Source organism: Pongo pygmaeus, chromosome 19, assembly GCF_028885625.2.
Source record: "Pongo pygmaeus isolate AG05252 chromosome 19, NHGRI_mPonPyg2-v2.0_pri, whole genome shotgun sequence".
NCBI lineage: Eukaryota > Metazoa > Chordata > Mammalia > Primates > Hominidae > Pongo > Pongo pygmaeus.
The window spans coordinates 51,898,683-51,915,847 of record NC_072392.2 but is presented as its reverse complement, the minus strand read 5'-3'; the positions used below and the strand labels follow the sequence as shown (position 1 = coordinate 51,915,847).

The following is a 17,165-nucleotide window of genomic DNA, read 5'->3' as shown; positions in this document are numbered from 1 at the left end:
CAGTTTATTTACTAAGAGTGCTGTGAAGATGAGATGACTGCCTGCATAGAGTGTTCTGCATCATGCCTCACACACCGGGATGGCTCAATGTATGTTCACAATTTGCTTTTTTTTCTTTTTCTTTCTTTTTTTCTTTTTTTCTTTGAGACGGAGTCTTACTCTGTCACCCAGGCTAGAGTGCAGTGGCGTGATCTCGGCTCACTGCAACCTCCGCCTCCCAGGTTTAAGTGATTCTCCTGCCTCAGCCTCCCAAGTAGCTGGGATTACAGGCACACGCCACCACACCTAGCTAATTTTTGTATTTTTAGTAGGGATGGGGTTTTGCCATGTTTGTCAGGCTGGTCTCGAGCTCCTGAGCTCAAGTGATCCACCCGCCTCAGCCTCCCAAAGTGCTGGGATTACAGGCCTGAGCCACAGCGCCCAGCCCACTATTGCTTTTTTCGGGGAAGCTTCCATTGCAGCACCCTAAGGGGGCTCCACCATCATATTTCCCTACCCCTCAATTGAACCTTCTCTCCTTTCCCTCTATCTTATAAAAATGACCTTTCAGTGTGTCGTTTTCTCAGTGACATGCTAACCTGTGATGTTGCAGCGTCTGATGATGCAACTTTGACAGGCTTTATAATCGTGGATTTCAGGCAAGCTGGGAGGCCTTCCAAAGGCCCTTGAGAACCACAAGTTTTTGTTTGTTTGTTTGTTTGTTTTTTGAAACCAAGTCTCACTCTTGTCGCCCAGGCTGGAGTGCAGTGGTGCGATCTCAGCTCACTGCAATCTTCACCTCCTGGGCTCAAGCAAATCTCCTGCCTCAGCCTCCTGAGTAGCTGGGACTACAGGCATGTGCCACCACGCCCAGCTAATTTTTTGTATTTTTAGGAGAGATGGGGTTTTGCCATGTTGGCCAGGCTGATCTCGAACTCCTGACCTCATGTGATCCCCCTGCCTGGGTCTCCCAAAGTGTTGGGATTACAGGCGTGAGCCACTGTGCCCAGCCTGAGAACCACAACTCTTTGGTGACATCTGCAATCCTCCACATCAGCCCTGCAGATAACAGACAGGGAACTATGGCTGCTGCCTCACAGGAGTCAGGATATCCTTTTAAAAAGAAATGGTATCGCCGGGCACCATGGCTCACACCTGTAATCCCAGCACTTTGGGAGGCCGAGGCAGGGCAGATCACCTGAGGTCGGGAGTTCGAGACCAGCCTGACCAACATGGAGAAATCCCGTCTCTAATAAAAATACAAAATTAGCCGGGCTTGGTGGTGCATGCCTGTAATCCCAGCTACTCGGGAGGCTGAGGCAAGAGAATCGCTTGAACCCAGGGGCGGAAGTTGCGGTGAGCCGAGATCGTGCCAATGCACTCCAGCCTGGGCAACAAGAGCGAAACTCCATCTCAAAAAAAAACAAAACAAAACAAAATCTGGGAGCACAAGGAGCTCTCCCAGTGTTGGGGGACCAACAAGGTGGAATCAGGAGCCAGAGACCAGGGCCCAAGTCCCAGCTGTAACTGAGTATTATGGGGGTATTAACGCCCACCGCCCACCGCCCAGGTTAGGGAGCACCGAGCAGAGAATTCTAAGTATTCAAGCCCTGAAACGCCCACTTCCTCTACCTGAGTCCCTGCTGTCCTCTAGCGTCCACTGGATAAATTGCACAGCACGCTGGCCTGAAGAAGGGGAAGTGGGAGATGCTTTTCCCCACTTCTGAATCCACCTGATGCTGTGGTTCTCAACCATACCCACCCATAACTTCCTTTTCATAAAATATATTTTGTATAATTACAGTAATTTTTAAACATTTTAGGCAGGTGTATTGAGGTATTGACATATAATAAACTGTGCATATATAGAGATTACAATTTGGTAACATGTGACCCTTGGTATACACCTGAAATCATTATCACAATCAAGATAGTGAAGATATCCATCCCCACAAAAAGTTTCCTTGTTGCCGTTGGTGATCCTGCTTCCTGCTCTTTCTACCTCCCCACCCCCAAGCAACTACTGATCTGCTTTCTTTTTTTCTTTTCTTTCTTTTTTTTTTTTTTAAGATGGAGTCTTGCTCTGTCTCCCAGGCTGGAGTGCAGTGGCATGATCTTGGCTCACTGCAACCTCCACCTCCTGGGTTCAAGTGATTTTTGTGCCCCAGCCTCCCGAGTAGCTGGGATTACAGGTGCGTGCCAACAGGGCTGGCTAATTTTTATATTTTTAGTAGAGACAGGGTTTCACTCTGTTGACCAGGCTGGTCTGGAACTCCTGACCTCAAGTGATTCGCCCACCTCAGCCTCCTAAAGTGCTGGGATTACAGGTGTGAGCCACCGTACCCTGCCCTGATCTGCTTTCTATCATCATAGGTTAGTTTATATTTTCTAGTGCTTTCTAGAAATGGAATCATACCGTGTGTACTCTTTTTTGTCAAGCTTCTTTCACTCAGTATAATTATTTTGAGATTTATCCATGTTGTTTTGTGTGGCAATAGTTCATTACTTTTAAAAATTTTAGTTGTAGTTTTTGTGGGTATATAGTAAGTGTGTATATTTATGGGGCACCTGAGATGTTTTGATACAGGCATACAATACATAATAAAGACATCATGGAGAATGGGGTATCCATCCCCTCAAGCATTTACCCTTTGTGTTAAATATTTCATGGCAAACTTATCTTGGGGTAAACACTGCAGCTGCAGGTGCCACCAGTGAGTATTCTCTGGGCAAACAGAAAAAGGGTTAAACAAATCACATTACACATTACTCTAAAATTTGTATCTATGTCTAGCCCTCAGACAAACCATGATGCCTATTCTTTACATTGGCAACAAGGTAGTCACTGAATGCTAGAATTATGAATTTAAATTTAATAAAAATTAATCAAGTTTTCAAAAATCAAAATAAAATGGATTATTTCAATCATTTTGATGTAAAAATTTGACTAATTCTAATTTGTATGTTGCCTTTTGGTTTAATAGATACTTTTCAATATTTGAAAAGAAAACTAACTTTTGGGAAGACATTCCTGATAAAATTAAATTTTTTACATAGACATAATTTTGATGAAAATATTAAGATATTTGTACTTTGAATATGATTGTTTTAATCCTCACATGTATTTTCAAATCTTGATAATAATAACATAATGACCGATTTTGCTGAAAGAAAGATAAGAAAAATACATTTCATGGAATAGTTTCAGTAATTTATAAATTCCATATATCTTTATTACTCATCCCAATATTGTCAACCCATCAACAGAGCACCCAGACGTGTGCAATAACCATGAAATTTCATGATATTTGACATTTTGCTAACTTTCTGTCATATACAAATCATAGCTCCATACATATTTTAAAATTTTATCCTTTTAAAGGCATATTTGTCAGAGGATGAGGATAGGACATACTTTAACATACATAACATAACATAGTCAGCCGGGCATGGTGGCTCACACCTGTAATCCTAGCACTTTGGGAGGCTGAGGCAGGCAGATTGCCTGAGCTCAGGAGCTCAAGATCAGCCTGGGCAACAAGGTGAAACCCCGCCTTTACTAAAATACAAAAAAAAAATTAGCCAGGCATGGCGGCATGCACCTGTAGTCCCAGCTACTCGGGAGGCTGAGGCAGAATTGCTTGAACCCAGGAGGCAGAGGTTGCAGGGAGCCAAGATCACTCCAGAGTGAGACTCCATCTCTACAAAAAAAAAAAAAAAAAAAAAAAAAAGTACAAATCATAGCTTCATACACATTTTAAAATTTTATCCTTTTAAAGGAATATTTGTCAGAGGATGAAGGTAGGACATACTTTAACAGTCTGTTAGTTTAATTTATAACTTGCAAATATTGAGACAGATGGCCTATGGCATCCATCTGTCCTCTTGCCCTGAGCTGACTTGACTCATGGGTCCCAGCTTGGGTTTTCCAGTTGTTTGAATGGGTAGGAATCTACCCATGTTTGCCACAGCTACGGGGCTGGAGGTGGAGGGTCCCTCTGGACCCCCTTTGAATGCCACAGAGACCATCCTCTCTCAGATCTTAAGTTTCAGAGATCAAATTTCCAAGCATGTGGTCCTCAGCTATGGAAACCTTTCCTCCTGCCCAGGACTCTCACTCTATAGAGACGAGTTCATTCAGGTCATCTGAAGCCCATGTAGATTTTTGGCCACAAATGGTTTCTCATAAAGTGGTGCCCCCAGCATGTTCAGCCTCCCCTCTGCCCCTGCAGGCCTCCTATCCCAGGGTGCCATGCACTGCTGCCCTGCTGGGAAGAGAAGTCTGGAGGGGCACGGGGCAGCACTGCCCACTTAGAAGCCCCTTGTCCTTTTTTTCTGTCAGATCCTGCCTCCCTGTTTCAGAGGGAAGAGTGAGCCGTCAGTAACAAGATGTTTTCTCCCTTGCCTCTTTTTTGCTACAGTTGGTAGAAATTTCTCCCAGACTTCCTCGGTGACTAATGATGTTGGGATGTTGTGGCTTTCACAGGGAGGGGACAGGGTGTCAGGTCACTGTATCACAGATGGTTGACCCGATGCCAACTACAACTGGCTCTTTTGGCTGCAAGTGACAGAAACCCAACTCAAACTTGTTCTGTGAGTGGGGACATTTACTGAATCTCAGAATTGAAGGGAGGGGAAGAGTGTGTTTGGGTCTCAGAAAGGGTGGACCCTGGGGCTGGAATCCCGTCCAGACTCCACTCCCTCTTCACGGAGGCTTAGCGCCTTAGATGGGCTGTGTCCTCTGGCCCTGGACACACGGGCTTCCTGTTGGAAGATGAGCAGCTCCACCAGCTTCCATTTACAAATATGGTGACGGGCACACAAGCATTCCTATGCTTATGGGTGGTGGTGGGGGGCAGGACCCTAGGACTGGCAGCCCCCACTAAAACCCCATGAGGGAAGGAGCCCCCCCCAAAGGTGGTGCTGTTCCCAAAAAGGAAGAAAACAGCCGGTGCTCTCCACCCTGTCCCACCCGGCCATTTTCCTCACAGATGTCACCTGTCCTCCCAGGCCCAGCTGCTACTTCTGCCTGATGCTTGGCCAATTTGCCTGGTTAAAACCAGTGTATTTCCAGGAGATGGATGACGTCACAGAACTGGGGTTCCAGAAGCCTTCTTTAGAACATGGAAAGCTGTTAGTTGGGCAGGGCTGAAGCATATGTGGTGAGGAAGAAGAGGCTCCTACTGTAGACGGCCTTGTTCTACAGATCCTCCCAGAAATCCCTGGGCCAGCTGGAACCTGGGGTCAGAGAGGGACGGGAGAGAGGTAAGCTGTGGAAGGGGTGAGAACATACCTTCTGGAACCACTGTCTTCCTTGAGGGGACCCTGAGAGGGGTCTTAATGGGCAGGGATGGAGCTTCCTGCTTCCCGAGGCTCAGTGACATCTATCTCTGAGGGACCCTCCTGAGTCAGTGTGGAGTAGATTGTTGTTTGTCTGAAATTCTAATTTAACAGGGCATCTTGTAAATTTTATTTGCCAAATCTGTCAGCTCTGGGGGTAGGAAGGTGGGAGAAGCAAAAGAATGGCCCGAAGCTCAGGCTGGTGTGGAATGAGTCTCAGAACAAGAGACAGAAGCAGCCCCGTCGTCTGGAGTAAATATCAAGGTTCATGGTCTCATGTTTAAGGAGATCAAGGTCGCAGACGCACACACACACAGAGTGAGTTTGGAGCAGGAGTTTAATAGGCAAAAGGAAAGAACAGCTCTCTGTCACAGACAGAGGTCCCAGGCAGGTTGCTGGGTGGTAGTAAAAATGTCAGGGTTTTATAAATGGGCTAGAGAGGGGGCATTTGTGATGAGGGGATGTCTTATCCTCCTAGAGCCCGATGGTTCAGTTGGGACCAGGTGTGCTATCTGTATAGAGCAGAGTTTTTAATAGGCTCTCACCCCATTCCCGACCACATCAACTTTTAGTATGTGTCTCTTTGTCTTGCTTATCTGGGAGGGAGAGTTTCTGTGTCTGTTCCCACACATCTTGCAGCTGTAGGCATACCCCTAGATTCTGCTTTTAGCTTCCCTATCTTAGCGCTCCTAAAGAGAAAGGAATGTGGTTATTAAGGCCCACTGTTTTACTGGGGCCCATTGTATAAGTGTGAAGTTTGGTGATTACCCAGGAGACTTCCCCCATCCTTCTGTGCCTGAGCTCTTATCTGTTTTACTCTTTGCTCTTTCAGGCTGCTTGTTGTTAGAAGAAAGGTGATTTCCTTGAACTGCGTGAGGTTAGAAAGGGAGCTATCTTTGAGCTGCTTTGTGTTAAAAGGAAAGTTCTGCTGGGGATTCACTTTACCCTAACTGTCTACCTAAGTAGTTTCTTTCTGCCTCCTATAACAAGACTGGAGAAGAAACAAGCTCACCAGTGTAGCCATCTTGTCCAAGCAGAAGCTGCCTGACACTTGAAGGCAGCGGGTGGAAGAACTCAGGCTTCTGCCCCCTCAGCAACATATACCTAATTTAAGGGGAAAAACACACCTTCCGTCAGTGACAGAAATAGTCCCAGGTTTTCAGATTTATTGGAAGTATTATTTCTTTTTAGTGTAGAGATGAGGTCTTGCTGTTTCCCAGGTTGGTCTCAAACTCTTGGCCTAAGCAATTCTCTCACCTCAGCCTCCCAAAGTGCTCAGATTACAGGCATGAGCCACCATGCCTGGCCAGTCTTTCAGTTTTCATGGCATTGGCCATTTTGAAGAATACAGGCCAGTTATCTTACAGATTTTCAGTGAGTTTGGCTTTGATGTTTCCTCAGGATTAGACACAGGCTATGCATCCCGGGACGGAATACTGCATAAGTGATGTATCCTCCTTGGGAATCACATCTGGAGGCACACAATGTCCCTCTGTCCGTCTTTGGAGATGTTAATTTTGATTGCAAGGTCAAAATACTGTCTGGTTATCCACTGTATCCTGTTTTGTTTTTTCTTTCTGTGCAACTAATAAGCAATCTGTGGGGAGATCCTATAAGATCATGATATATCCAGTTCTTCAGCAGCCTTCCCACCACCTCAGATTTAGCATGCAATGATGATTTGTTCTCAAACGAATCTATGATGGTTGCAAAATGGTGATTATTTTTCAACTCCATGACTTCCTCCACACTTATTGGTTGGCCTTTTATTGTCAGGAAGAGGTCTCTGCTTCAGCTCCACACAATGTATCTTTTTGTCAATTTATTATTATTATGGGCTCATGGATTCCTATTGCATTTAATGTATAATCTGTTACTGTCATTTATTTTGATGGTCTAATTGTCCCAGATTACGTTGGAAACCATTATGCAATGGTTTCTTAGATATGACACCAAAAGCACACGCAACAAAAGGGCAAATAGATAAATTGCACATCATCAAAATTAAAAACTTTGGGGCTTCAAAGAACACCACCAAGAAAGTGAAAGGCAACCCACAGAATGGGGAAAAAAAATCTGCCATATATCTGATGCTGGTCTAGTATACAGAATATATAAAGAACTCTTCCCACTCAGTAATAAAAACACAACTCAATTTGAAACTGGGCAAAGGTTCTGAATAGACATTTTCCCAAAGATATACAATGGCCAATAAGCACACAAAAAGATGATCAACATCAGTAGCTATCTGGGAAATGCAAATTAAAACAACAGGGTGATACCAGTTCATACCCACTAGGATACCTTTTGTCAAGAAGACAGATAATAACCAGTGTTGGTGAGGACGTAGAGAAATTGGAACCTTCATACACTGCTGATGGGAATGCAAAATGGTGCAGCCACTTTGGAAATCTGGTAGGCCTCATAAGCTTAAGCCTAGGGTTACCCCATGACCCAGCAACTCTACTCCAAAGAAATAAAAACATATATCCACACAAAAACTAGTATGTGAATGTTCATAGTGGGATTATTCATGATAGCCAAAAATAGAAACAACCCAAATGTCCATCAACTAATGAATGGATAGGCAAAGTATGGTCTATTCATACAATGGAATATTATTCAACCATAGAAAGGAATGAAGTATCATTACGTGCTCCAACCTGAATGAACCTTGAAAACATTACGCTAAGTGAAAGAAGCCAGATACAAAATGCCATATTTTATGTAACTCCATGTGTATGAAATGTCCAGAAGAGGCAAATCCATAGAGATAGAAAGTAGATTAGTGGTTGCCAGGGGTTGGGAGGAGGGGGATGGGCAGTGACTGCTAAATGGGTGCAGGGTTTTGTTTTGGATTGATGAAAATATTCTAAAATCAAGTGACAACTCTGCAAACATACTGAAAACCATTGAATTGTACACTTTACCTGAATTAATTGTATGATACATGAATTATATCTCAATAATGCTGTTACCAAAAAACATCGTTCCAGATCTGGCCAGTTGGTGCCCCTTTGAGCTAGCTCTTGTGTCCATTTGACATGCCCCAATCCATATTTTGAGCACTTTTTAAATTTCTTGTACAGCAAGATAATCCAGACATCTCATAACCCTTTCCTGCTCTAGCCTGGGAATCAGCCATATTTCCTAGAGTCCTGGTTCCCTTTTGTGTGGAATGTGAACCAAGATCTGGGCATTATTTCATTTAATCATCAAAACAACCCTTTTAGGTAGGTATTAGCTTATCTTCATTTTACAAATGAGGCCCAGAAAGGTTGAGTATGTTGCCCAAAGTCACATAGCAGCCCAGGATTTGAAAGCAGGCAGTGTGAATCTAGGGCCCTTGCTGTTCAACACACACACACACACACACACACACACACAATGTGAAAGTGAAGGTTATGTCTACAGCCAGCCCACCAAGAATTGTACCAGGCAGGGTATGCCCTTGGGAAAAATCATGTGTCATGTGTCTGGGGAAGTGGGGTTGTGGGGAGATTAGCACCCAGTGTCCTGGCCCTCTTTCTAAAAGCACATGCTCAGATACACACACACATATGCTGCTGAAGATAGTCTTCAGTAATCTCCTTTGCCAACCTCACTCCCCATCCCAATACCCAAATACTACCCATAGCTGGGTGCCCATATAAGAGGACCTATGGAAAAAATGAGATTGGCCAGGTGTGGTGGCTCACACCTGTAATCCCAGCACTTTGGGAGGCTGAGACGGGAGGATCACTTGAGGCCAGGAGTTCAAGACCAGCCTGGTCAACAGAGTGAGACCCCCATCTCTAAAAAATAAAAAACTAAAAAACAAACAACAACAAAGAAAGATTGGCCTTGGTTTTTAAATGTTGAAGCTCAGAAGTGGGTATATGGAGGTTCGTGATACTATTCTCTTTCCTTTTTTAAATGTTTAATTTTCCATGATAAATAAAAATCTATAAAATAATAAACAAGAGAAAAGAGATTGGAAACAGCCAGGTTGGAGCAGTGAGTGAGTAAGGAAATCTGGCTGCCCTCTCCAGATTCCCCAGGCTCTCAGAGAAGATCAGCAGAAAGTCTGCAAGACCCTAAGAACCGTCAGCCCTCAGCTGCACCTCCTGCCCTCCAAGGATGACAAAGGTGCTACTCATCTACTTGGTCAGCAGCTTTCTTGCCCTAAATCATGCCAGCCTCATCAGTCGCTGTGACTTGGCCCAGGTGCTGCAGCTGGAGGACTTGGATGGGTTTGAGGGTTACTCCCTGAGTGACTGTGAGTACCATCAGCCCCTCCCCTGCCATTTCTCCTCCTCTGCTAGTCATGTCCTATGTGGCCAGCTTCTTTCTCTCCTGTTCATCTTTCAAAGCCAAGTTCAAAAAGCAGCACCCTTCAAAAAAGCCTTTCCCAACACGTTGTATTCACTCAAGTTATTATCTGAGCACTTATTATGTACCAACAACTGTTTTAGACGCTGGGGATGTAGAGATAAACAAATTCCCTTCCCTTGTAATGTTCACATCCTAGGGGAAGAGAGCAGAAACAAACACACTCATAACGTACTGCCTGGTGGTGATCAATGCTATGAAGAAGAATAAAGCAGGGGGAGCAATGGTGACACTCTTTAGATGGGGAAGTCAGGGAAGGCCTCTCTGAGGAGGTGACATTAAGCAGCACTGAATTAAATGAAGGACCTGGTCACCCAAATGTCTGGCGGAAGAACACTCTAGGCAGAGGGGACAGCTAGTACAAAGGCTTTCTCCTCCTGCATGGAAGGGATAACTCGCTTTTGCCCAGGATTTGTGTGCACCTGTCTTGCAACACTTTTGTCCTTTAATCTTGCTTTGTGGGTTTTTTAGGTACTTTTTTTTTTTTTTTTTTTGACAGAGTCTCACTCTATCATCCAGGCTGGAGTGCAGTGGCACGATCTTGGCTCACTGCAAGCTCTGCCTCCTGGGTTCACACCATTCTCCTGCCTCAGCCTCCCCAGTAGCTGAGACTACAGGCACCCACCACCACACCCAGCTAATTTTTGTATTTTTTGTAGAGACAGGGTTTCACCGTGTTAGCCAGGAGGGTCTCGATCTCCTGACCTCGTGATCCACCCGCCTCAGCCTCCCAAAGTGCTAGGATTACAGGCGTAAGCCACCGCGCCCGGCCTTAGGTACATATTTTTAAGCTTGTAATATAGGCCCCTTGAAGGCAGCATCTGTGTTTGCCCCAACTGAAATGTCCCTCACTAGGCTTTGCACAGTTCCTGGCACACAGTAGGTGCTCAGTAAGTGCAAAATACATGAATAGATGGACAGATGAGTGGTTGTACTTATGAGTGGGTGGATGGACCACAGGATAAGAGGGCAAGTCAATGGAGGTTTCAAGCCCTCTAGTCCTATCTTGCCTCCCAGGCCTTGTTCCTTTTGTCTGATACCTTGCCTCCCTTTCTTCTCCATCTCCCTTCTCACTCAGCTTGGTCCCCTCTAAATCCTGACCTTCTTCTCCCTACTCTAAGGGCTGTGCCTGGCTTTTGTGGAAAGCAAGTTCAACATATCAAAGATAAATGAAAATGCAGATGGAAGCTTTGACTATGGCCTCTTCCAGATCAACAGCCACTACTGGTGCAACGATTATAAGAGTTACTCGGAAAACCTTTGCCACGTAGACTGTCAAGGTCTGGCCAGGGCCCCAGGGTGGGAGAGATGAGAGCGGCAACCAGGCTCTGCTCACAGAACTTCTCTTCCCACCCACAGCCTGGGAATGGCCCCAGAGATATGGTTCAAAAAATCAGGGAATCCCTTTACTGAGCAGAGGGCTGGAGTAGTGTCCCTAATGCCCATCCAGTTAGGAGATTCTATAGAGTCCCTGAGTAGGATCCAGGAAGGCTCCGTATACAGCTGGTAGTAGTAGAACAGTTGCAGCGGCCAATGTTTATTGAGAGAATATTATACACTAAGCGCTTTACATACTTGGCTTATTTCATCCAACTTTCACGCAGTAGAAACCATTTATGACCCCCACTTTACAAAACAGCAAACTGAGGCTCAAAAAGAGAACCAGCATTGAATGCCAGACTAGTGGCCTCACAGGCTCTTAACCATTCCGGAGTACCCTCTTCAGCTAATGATCTGACCAAAGGCCAAGTGCAAACTCCTTACCTCAGAGCTGATCCAGGAGGCTCGACAGGGCCCATGACTCTGCCCCTCACCTCTGCCTTCGCACACTGACTGATGTCCCTGGGCTCCTCACCTGAAGACCCCCACTCACTAGGCGGGACATACCTCTGTGGTGTTTTGGCATTTCCTCTCCCTAGAAACCTCCCACAAACTTTGAGTGAACCACTATCTACCCTGGTTAGGAAGAATAGTAGTAAACAGGCCCAAATCTCAGGCCTCTTGCCCCTTCTGCCCACACCCCCTTTCACCTCGAACCTCTAGCAGCTATTGTAGGGATGTCTAAATGGGCCCCTGGGAAAGAGCCTTTGCCTCAACTGGAAGCCCCTAGGTGGCATAGGCCTGTCCAGGGAGGGCTGGTGTCTGCCTCCATCTTTGGGACTGTCTTCTGTGCCCTCACAGGTTTTCTCTTCCTCCCTTTCAGATCTGCTGAATCCCAACCTTCTTGCAGGCATCCACTGCGCAAAAAGGATTGTGTCCGGAGCACGGGGGATGAACAACTGGTGAGGAGGACACGGTGGGACTCAGCGGGCAGAGCCCCACGAAGGGGGACGTGACAGAGAAAAGGGCAGTAGGCAAGGACTCACGGGCACGCCCTTGCAGTGTCTAGAAAGATGTGGGATAGCGGACGGTCTTGGAACTCTGAGATCTGGTTCTTCTATGATATTGTATTAAACAAAACTCTTCTGGTTGCAGTAACAGAAAACAACTTGAGCTAGCTGGGAGAAATTTATTCTGAGAGGCCCAGATGTCTCACTGAGCCCTCTCAAGGGCTGCAGCTGGGCCTCAGGAAGAGCATGGAACCAGGGCTGGAAATTGTCAGCACACTGTCCATGGCAGGTTTCAGCTTCTCTTGGTGCATTTACTTCACTTCTCTCTCCGCAGACTAACTTTCTCTGCTCCACAGTCTAAAGGACAAAGGGTGCTGCAAAGTTAATAGGCTAAAGTCCTAAGCACCCATAGGGACTGGCTAGGCTCAGTCCCAGTCCAAGTTCCTGGGATAGAGAATCTGATTGGTTCCACTTGGACCATGTGTGCCCCCTTGGTCCAATCAACTGTAGGGATGGGAGGAGTTAAGCAATACAATTATGGCTGCCGCACGGGCCCTGTGGCCGTAATTGACAATATTTTTTTTATTTAAAAATGTGAACTGGGCATGGTGGCTCACGCCTGTAATCCCAGCATCTTGGGAGGCCGAGGCAGGTGGAGGTCAGGAGTTCAAGACCAGCCTGGTCAACGTGGTGAAACCCCGTCTCTGTTAAAAATACAAAAAATTAGCCGGTCATGGTGGCGCCTGCCTGTAGTCCCAGCTACTCGGGAGGCTGAGGCAGAAGAATCGCTTGAACCTGGGAGGTGGAGGCTGCAGTGAGCCGAGATCGCGCCACTGCACTCCAGCCTGGGCGGCAGAATGAGACTCTGTTTAAAAAAAAAAAAAAAAAAAATGTGCCGGCTCGGCGCGGTGGCTCACTCCTGTAATCCCAGCCCTTTGGGAGGCTGAGGTGGGTGGATCACAAAGTCAGGAGTTCGAGACCAGCCTGGCCAATATGGTGAAACTTTGTCTCTACTAAAAAATACAAAAATTAGCCGGGCGTTGTGGTGGGCGCCTGTCCCAGGCTGCTTTTTATGTTATGTGGGGATGAGGCACTGACCCTGTGGGCCAGGATCTCTCTGGGGACCCTTCCCTTGCTTTGTGTCCATGCTCCTTAAGGCAAGCTGCTTGGGAGGCTGAGGCAGGAGAATCGCTTGAACCCGGGAGCCAGAGGTTGCAGTGAGCTGAGATCGCGCCACTGCACTCCAGCCTGGGTGACAGAGAAAGAATCCGTCTCAAAAAAAGAACAACGACAACAAAAAAAATGTGGCATTCATCAGCTGGGCAGACACCCACATAGCTGTGAGCTCACCAACGGTGGACATTCAGATAGTCACCTTTTCTGAGCTTCAAACTAGTTATATAAGTAACACAAATGGCTGCCTCTACAGGCGACTGGGGAAGGAGTCAAATCCCTTGCATACTCAAAACACCACAGAAAAGAATTGACAGCGATGATTATGCTGATCCTTTCTGGAGGGAGAATCAATGGTTGTACCTGGGACTTTTTTTTTTTTTTTTTTTAATAAGTAACTCTCAGCCCTGTAAAACAGTGCTCACCCCTTCAGGGAGATATGAGGATTTTAAAATGTGGAAACATTGATCCAGGAAAGCAGGCAAACACCAGAGATGAGAGAGTTTTACAGGATTCGTCAGAGGGGACAGTGGAGGACAGACCAGAGGGCTAGCAATGACGGGGATTCTGGGCATTGCTCCACATGCGAGACTCACCAAGAACTGGGTCGTGTGTGGAGGAGTTACTGAGTGTGAGGCAAGAACCATGTCTTTTTTCTCCACAGGGTAGAATGGAGGTTGCACTGTTCAGGCCGGCCACTCTCCTACTGGCTGACAGGATGCCGCCTGAGATGAAACAGGGTGCGGGTGTACCGTGGAGTCATTCGAAGACTCCTGTCCTCACTCAGGGATTCTTCATTTCTTCTTCCTACTGCCTCAATTTCGTGTTATTTTCTTCCCTTCCCATTTATGACTAAAACTGACCAGAGCCCCAAGAATAAATGATTTTCTTGGCTTCCTCCTTACTCCCATCTGGACCCAGTCCCCTGGTTCCTGTCTGTCATTTGTAAACTGAGGACCACAATAAAGAAATCTCTATATTTATCGAAATATTAAAGCACTCACTCTGCAAAGACTGTGTCCATTTATTCATTAGTCTATGTATATTTGAGTACCTAAGACAGTGGGAGTGTACTAGGTACTAGAAGGAAGACAAAACACAACTATTGCTCTTTAGATGTTCATAATCTAGGTGGAGAAGCAGAGACATCCACAAACATTACAATAGGTAATTAAATGTACAATAAAATCCATAATTATTGCTTTGAAACAGTATCAGCATCCAAGTAATTCCTCCAAAGAACAATTTTTGAAGTGAAAGAGAAAACTCAGAAGTAGGCAATGGGTGGGGTCTGGTATTGATGTGGAGAAAGTAGTGATGGGATGGCGAAATAGTGGCAGATACCAATAATTTGGGGGTGCTTTGGGAGAATAAGCTAGGATCTAGATGATTTTAAAAAGCTGCTCTGGACAGGATCTGGTTTGCCTGGAGGGTGCTGATGTGGAGTAGAACATGCTTAAAGAAAAGGCAAAATCAGAAAAGTGACAGTTGAAGGAATGTCCTACACATAGCCACCGTCAGTAGTGTCTGACCAAACTGGGGTTTTATCTTGGACCACTTATTTCTCTACCACTGAGCCTTAACTGTTTCTACTATAGAAGGAGGGATTTGACTATTCAGTAGTTGCCAGACTTTTGTATTTCACAGGTGATAAAATGTAAAAAATAATTAAACCTGAGATTTCTAATTTTTTTTTTTTTTTTTTTTTGAGACAGAGTCTCACTGCGTAGCCCAGGCTGGAATGCAATGGCAGGATCTTGGCTCACTGCAACCTCCAACTCCCAAGCTCAAGCAATTCTCCTACCTCAGCCTCCCAAGTAGGTGGGACTACAAGTGTGTGCTACTGCATCCAACTAATCTGGTTTTTTTTTTTTCTGAAATGGAGTCTCACTCTGTCACAGGCTGGAGTGCAGTGGCATGATGTCCACTCACTGCAACCTCCGCCTCCTGGGTTCAAGCAATTATCCTGCCTCAGCCTCCCCAGTAGCTGGGATTACAGGCGCCCCCGACCACACCCGGCTAATTTTTGTATTTTTAGTAGAGACGGGGTTTCACCATGTTGGCTAGGCTGGTCTCGAACTCTTGACCTCAGGTGATCCACCCACCTCAGCCTCCCAAAGTGCTGGAATTACAGGCATGAGCCACCATGCCCAGCTATTTTGTATTTTTAGTAGAGACAGGGTTTCACCATGTTGGCCAGCCTGGTCTCAAACTCCTGACCTCAAGTAATCCATCTGCCTCAGCCTCCCAAGTTCTGGGATTACGGATGTGAGGCACCAGGCCCGGCCGAGATTTCTAATTTTTAATTTTAATGTCCAAGTAAGAGCATTAAAGCAACTATCCTCTATTAGCATCTTTTCATAGAAAAAATTTTAGTATCAACATTATAGGGAGGTCATACTTGTAGAAGAATGGAGTGGAATCTATTTTATTTTATGAAATTATAAAAAACCTGATTATATTTTCCATATGGTCCTCATTTTGTAGAGTAGGGTTGAAAACTTTATCACAGCATGAATCTGAGGATCATTATTCAGAAACCACAAGAGACTTGTCCTGCAGGGTCTCTTCTGGCTCTGACATTCTAGGATTAAAATAAACAGTGGTAGGACTCGCTTTACTTCTTGTGTTACTGAAACTGCCTTTATAAAAATTATGAGAAATCTGACCTAACTGATTCCATTTTGCTTCTAACCTCCAAGCTGCCCTTGCTCATTCCTGGGCACAGGCCAAGCTAACTATGAGAGGAATTTTTGCTGCTTAACTTTGAAACAAAGATAATAGTCCCTTCCTGAAATAAACCACCTCCCTGCTTGGGAATCAATCTCCTCTGTAAAACTAACAAATTAGCCACAAGATTAGAAATTATGGCTCAGAAATTATGTAGCCAGAGGCCACAAGATTCCTAACCTCTCCAGTTGCTCCTATACAAAACACTGTTGTAGTCTCAGCAACGCATCAAGATATAACAGTCTGTAGTTGTCTGATATAACCCCCGGAGTTCTTTGTCCTACCTCCAAGATGATTAAGGAGCACATCTTAAGGAGCACATTTGTGGACACAAAGGTGGGGTTACAGTGAAAGTTTAATAAGCAAAAGAAGAAAGCTCTCTGCTAGCAGAGCGTGGGGGCCAGAACGGGTGTCCCCTGTGAGGCTGGGGTCTTTATGGACTGGAAAGGGGAAGCAATGTGCTTAGTCCGCCAGCTGTCTTGGAGAACTCAGCTTGGCAAGCAGCCTTGGCCCAGGACCAGTCAGGAGCTGAAATGATTCTTAGATGCTGCTTAGCTTGGCCCAAGACCTATCAGGGGCTGAAGTGATGATTCATAGAGGCTGGACTTACAGGTCCAAAAAGGAAAGTAGAGTGCCCACTGGAACCCACCGGAGTCCACTATGCCCATGCCTACAAAAGTAGAAGCAACTTCATCCTGGGAGCCCACTGACTATACAAAGGACAAAAGCATTTCTATGCCAGGCCTTGTTCTTTTGTCTGAGTGAGCTGAAGTTTTGCGCAAGCTTTTATCCAAATGGGCCAGAGGTTTTTCCATGTCTTCAGGCACAACACCCTATGCTAGTTCTCTTATGGGTGCCGGTAGCTTGAATTTTTTCCCAGGCTGCTTTTTATGTTATGTGGGGGTAAGGCACTGACCCTGTGAGCCAGGATCTTTCTGGGGACCCTTCCCTTGCTTTGTGTCCAAGCTAACTAACTCCTTTCAACATTACTATTGTAAAACCTAATATTGGCGTTCTAGGTATTTTTCAGACCCTTTATTCTGATGGACCAGCTGGCACCACTCACATGGGCAAACTGGCTCATCTGGTCTTGCGGCCCCCAACCAGGAATTCACTCAGCACAAGAACACAAGCTCTGACTCTCTCTGATTTCATCCTTAACCCAACCAGTCAGCATTTCCTATTCCCTGGCCCCCTGACTGCCAAATTATCCTTTAAAAAACACCAGCTTCCAAATTTTCA

At 45.6% G+C, this 17,165-nt stretch overlaps 1 protein-coding gene across 1 annotated transcript; it reads left to right on the top strand.

Annotated features, from left to right (window-relative positions):
- Window positions 1-4,970: 4,970 nt before the first annotated feature.
- Window positions 4,971-14,205, top strand: LYZL6 (lysozyme like 6). Its single transcript, XM_054455857.1, has 5 exons — window positions 4,971-5,244; window positions 9,351-9,577; window positions 10,812-10,970; window positions 11,894-11,972; window positions 13,858-14,205. Exons 2-5 carry the CDS (start codon window positions 9,439-9,441, stop codon window positions 13,925-13,927), a joined length of 447 nt encoding a protein of 148 aa, XP_054311832.1. The 5' UTR covers window positions 4,971-5,244; window positions 9,351-9,438; the 3' UTR covers window positions 13,928-14,205.
- The last annotated feature ends 2,960 nt before the right edge of the window (window positions 14,206-17,165 follow it).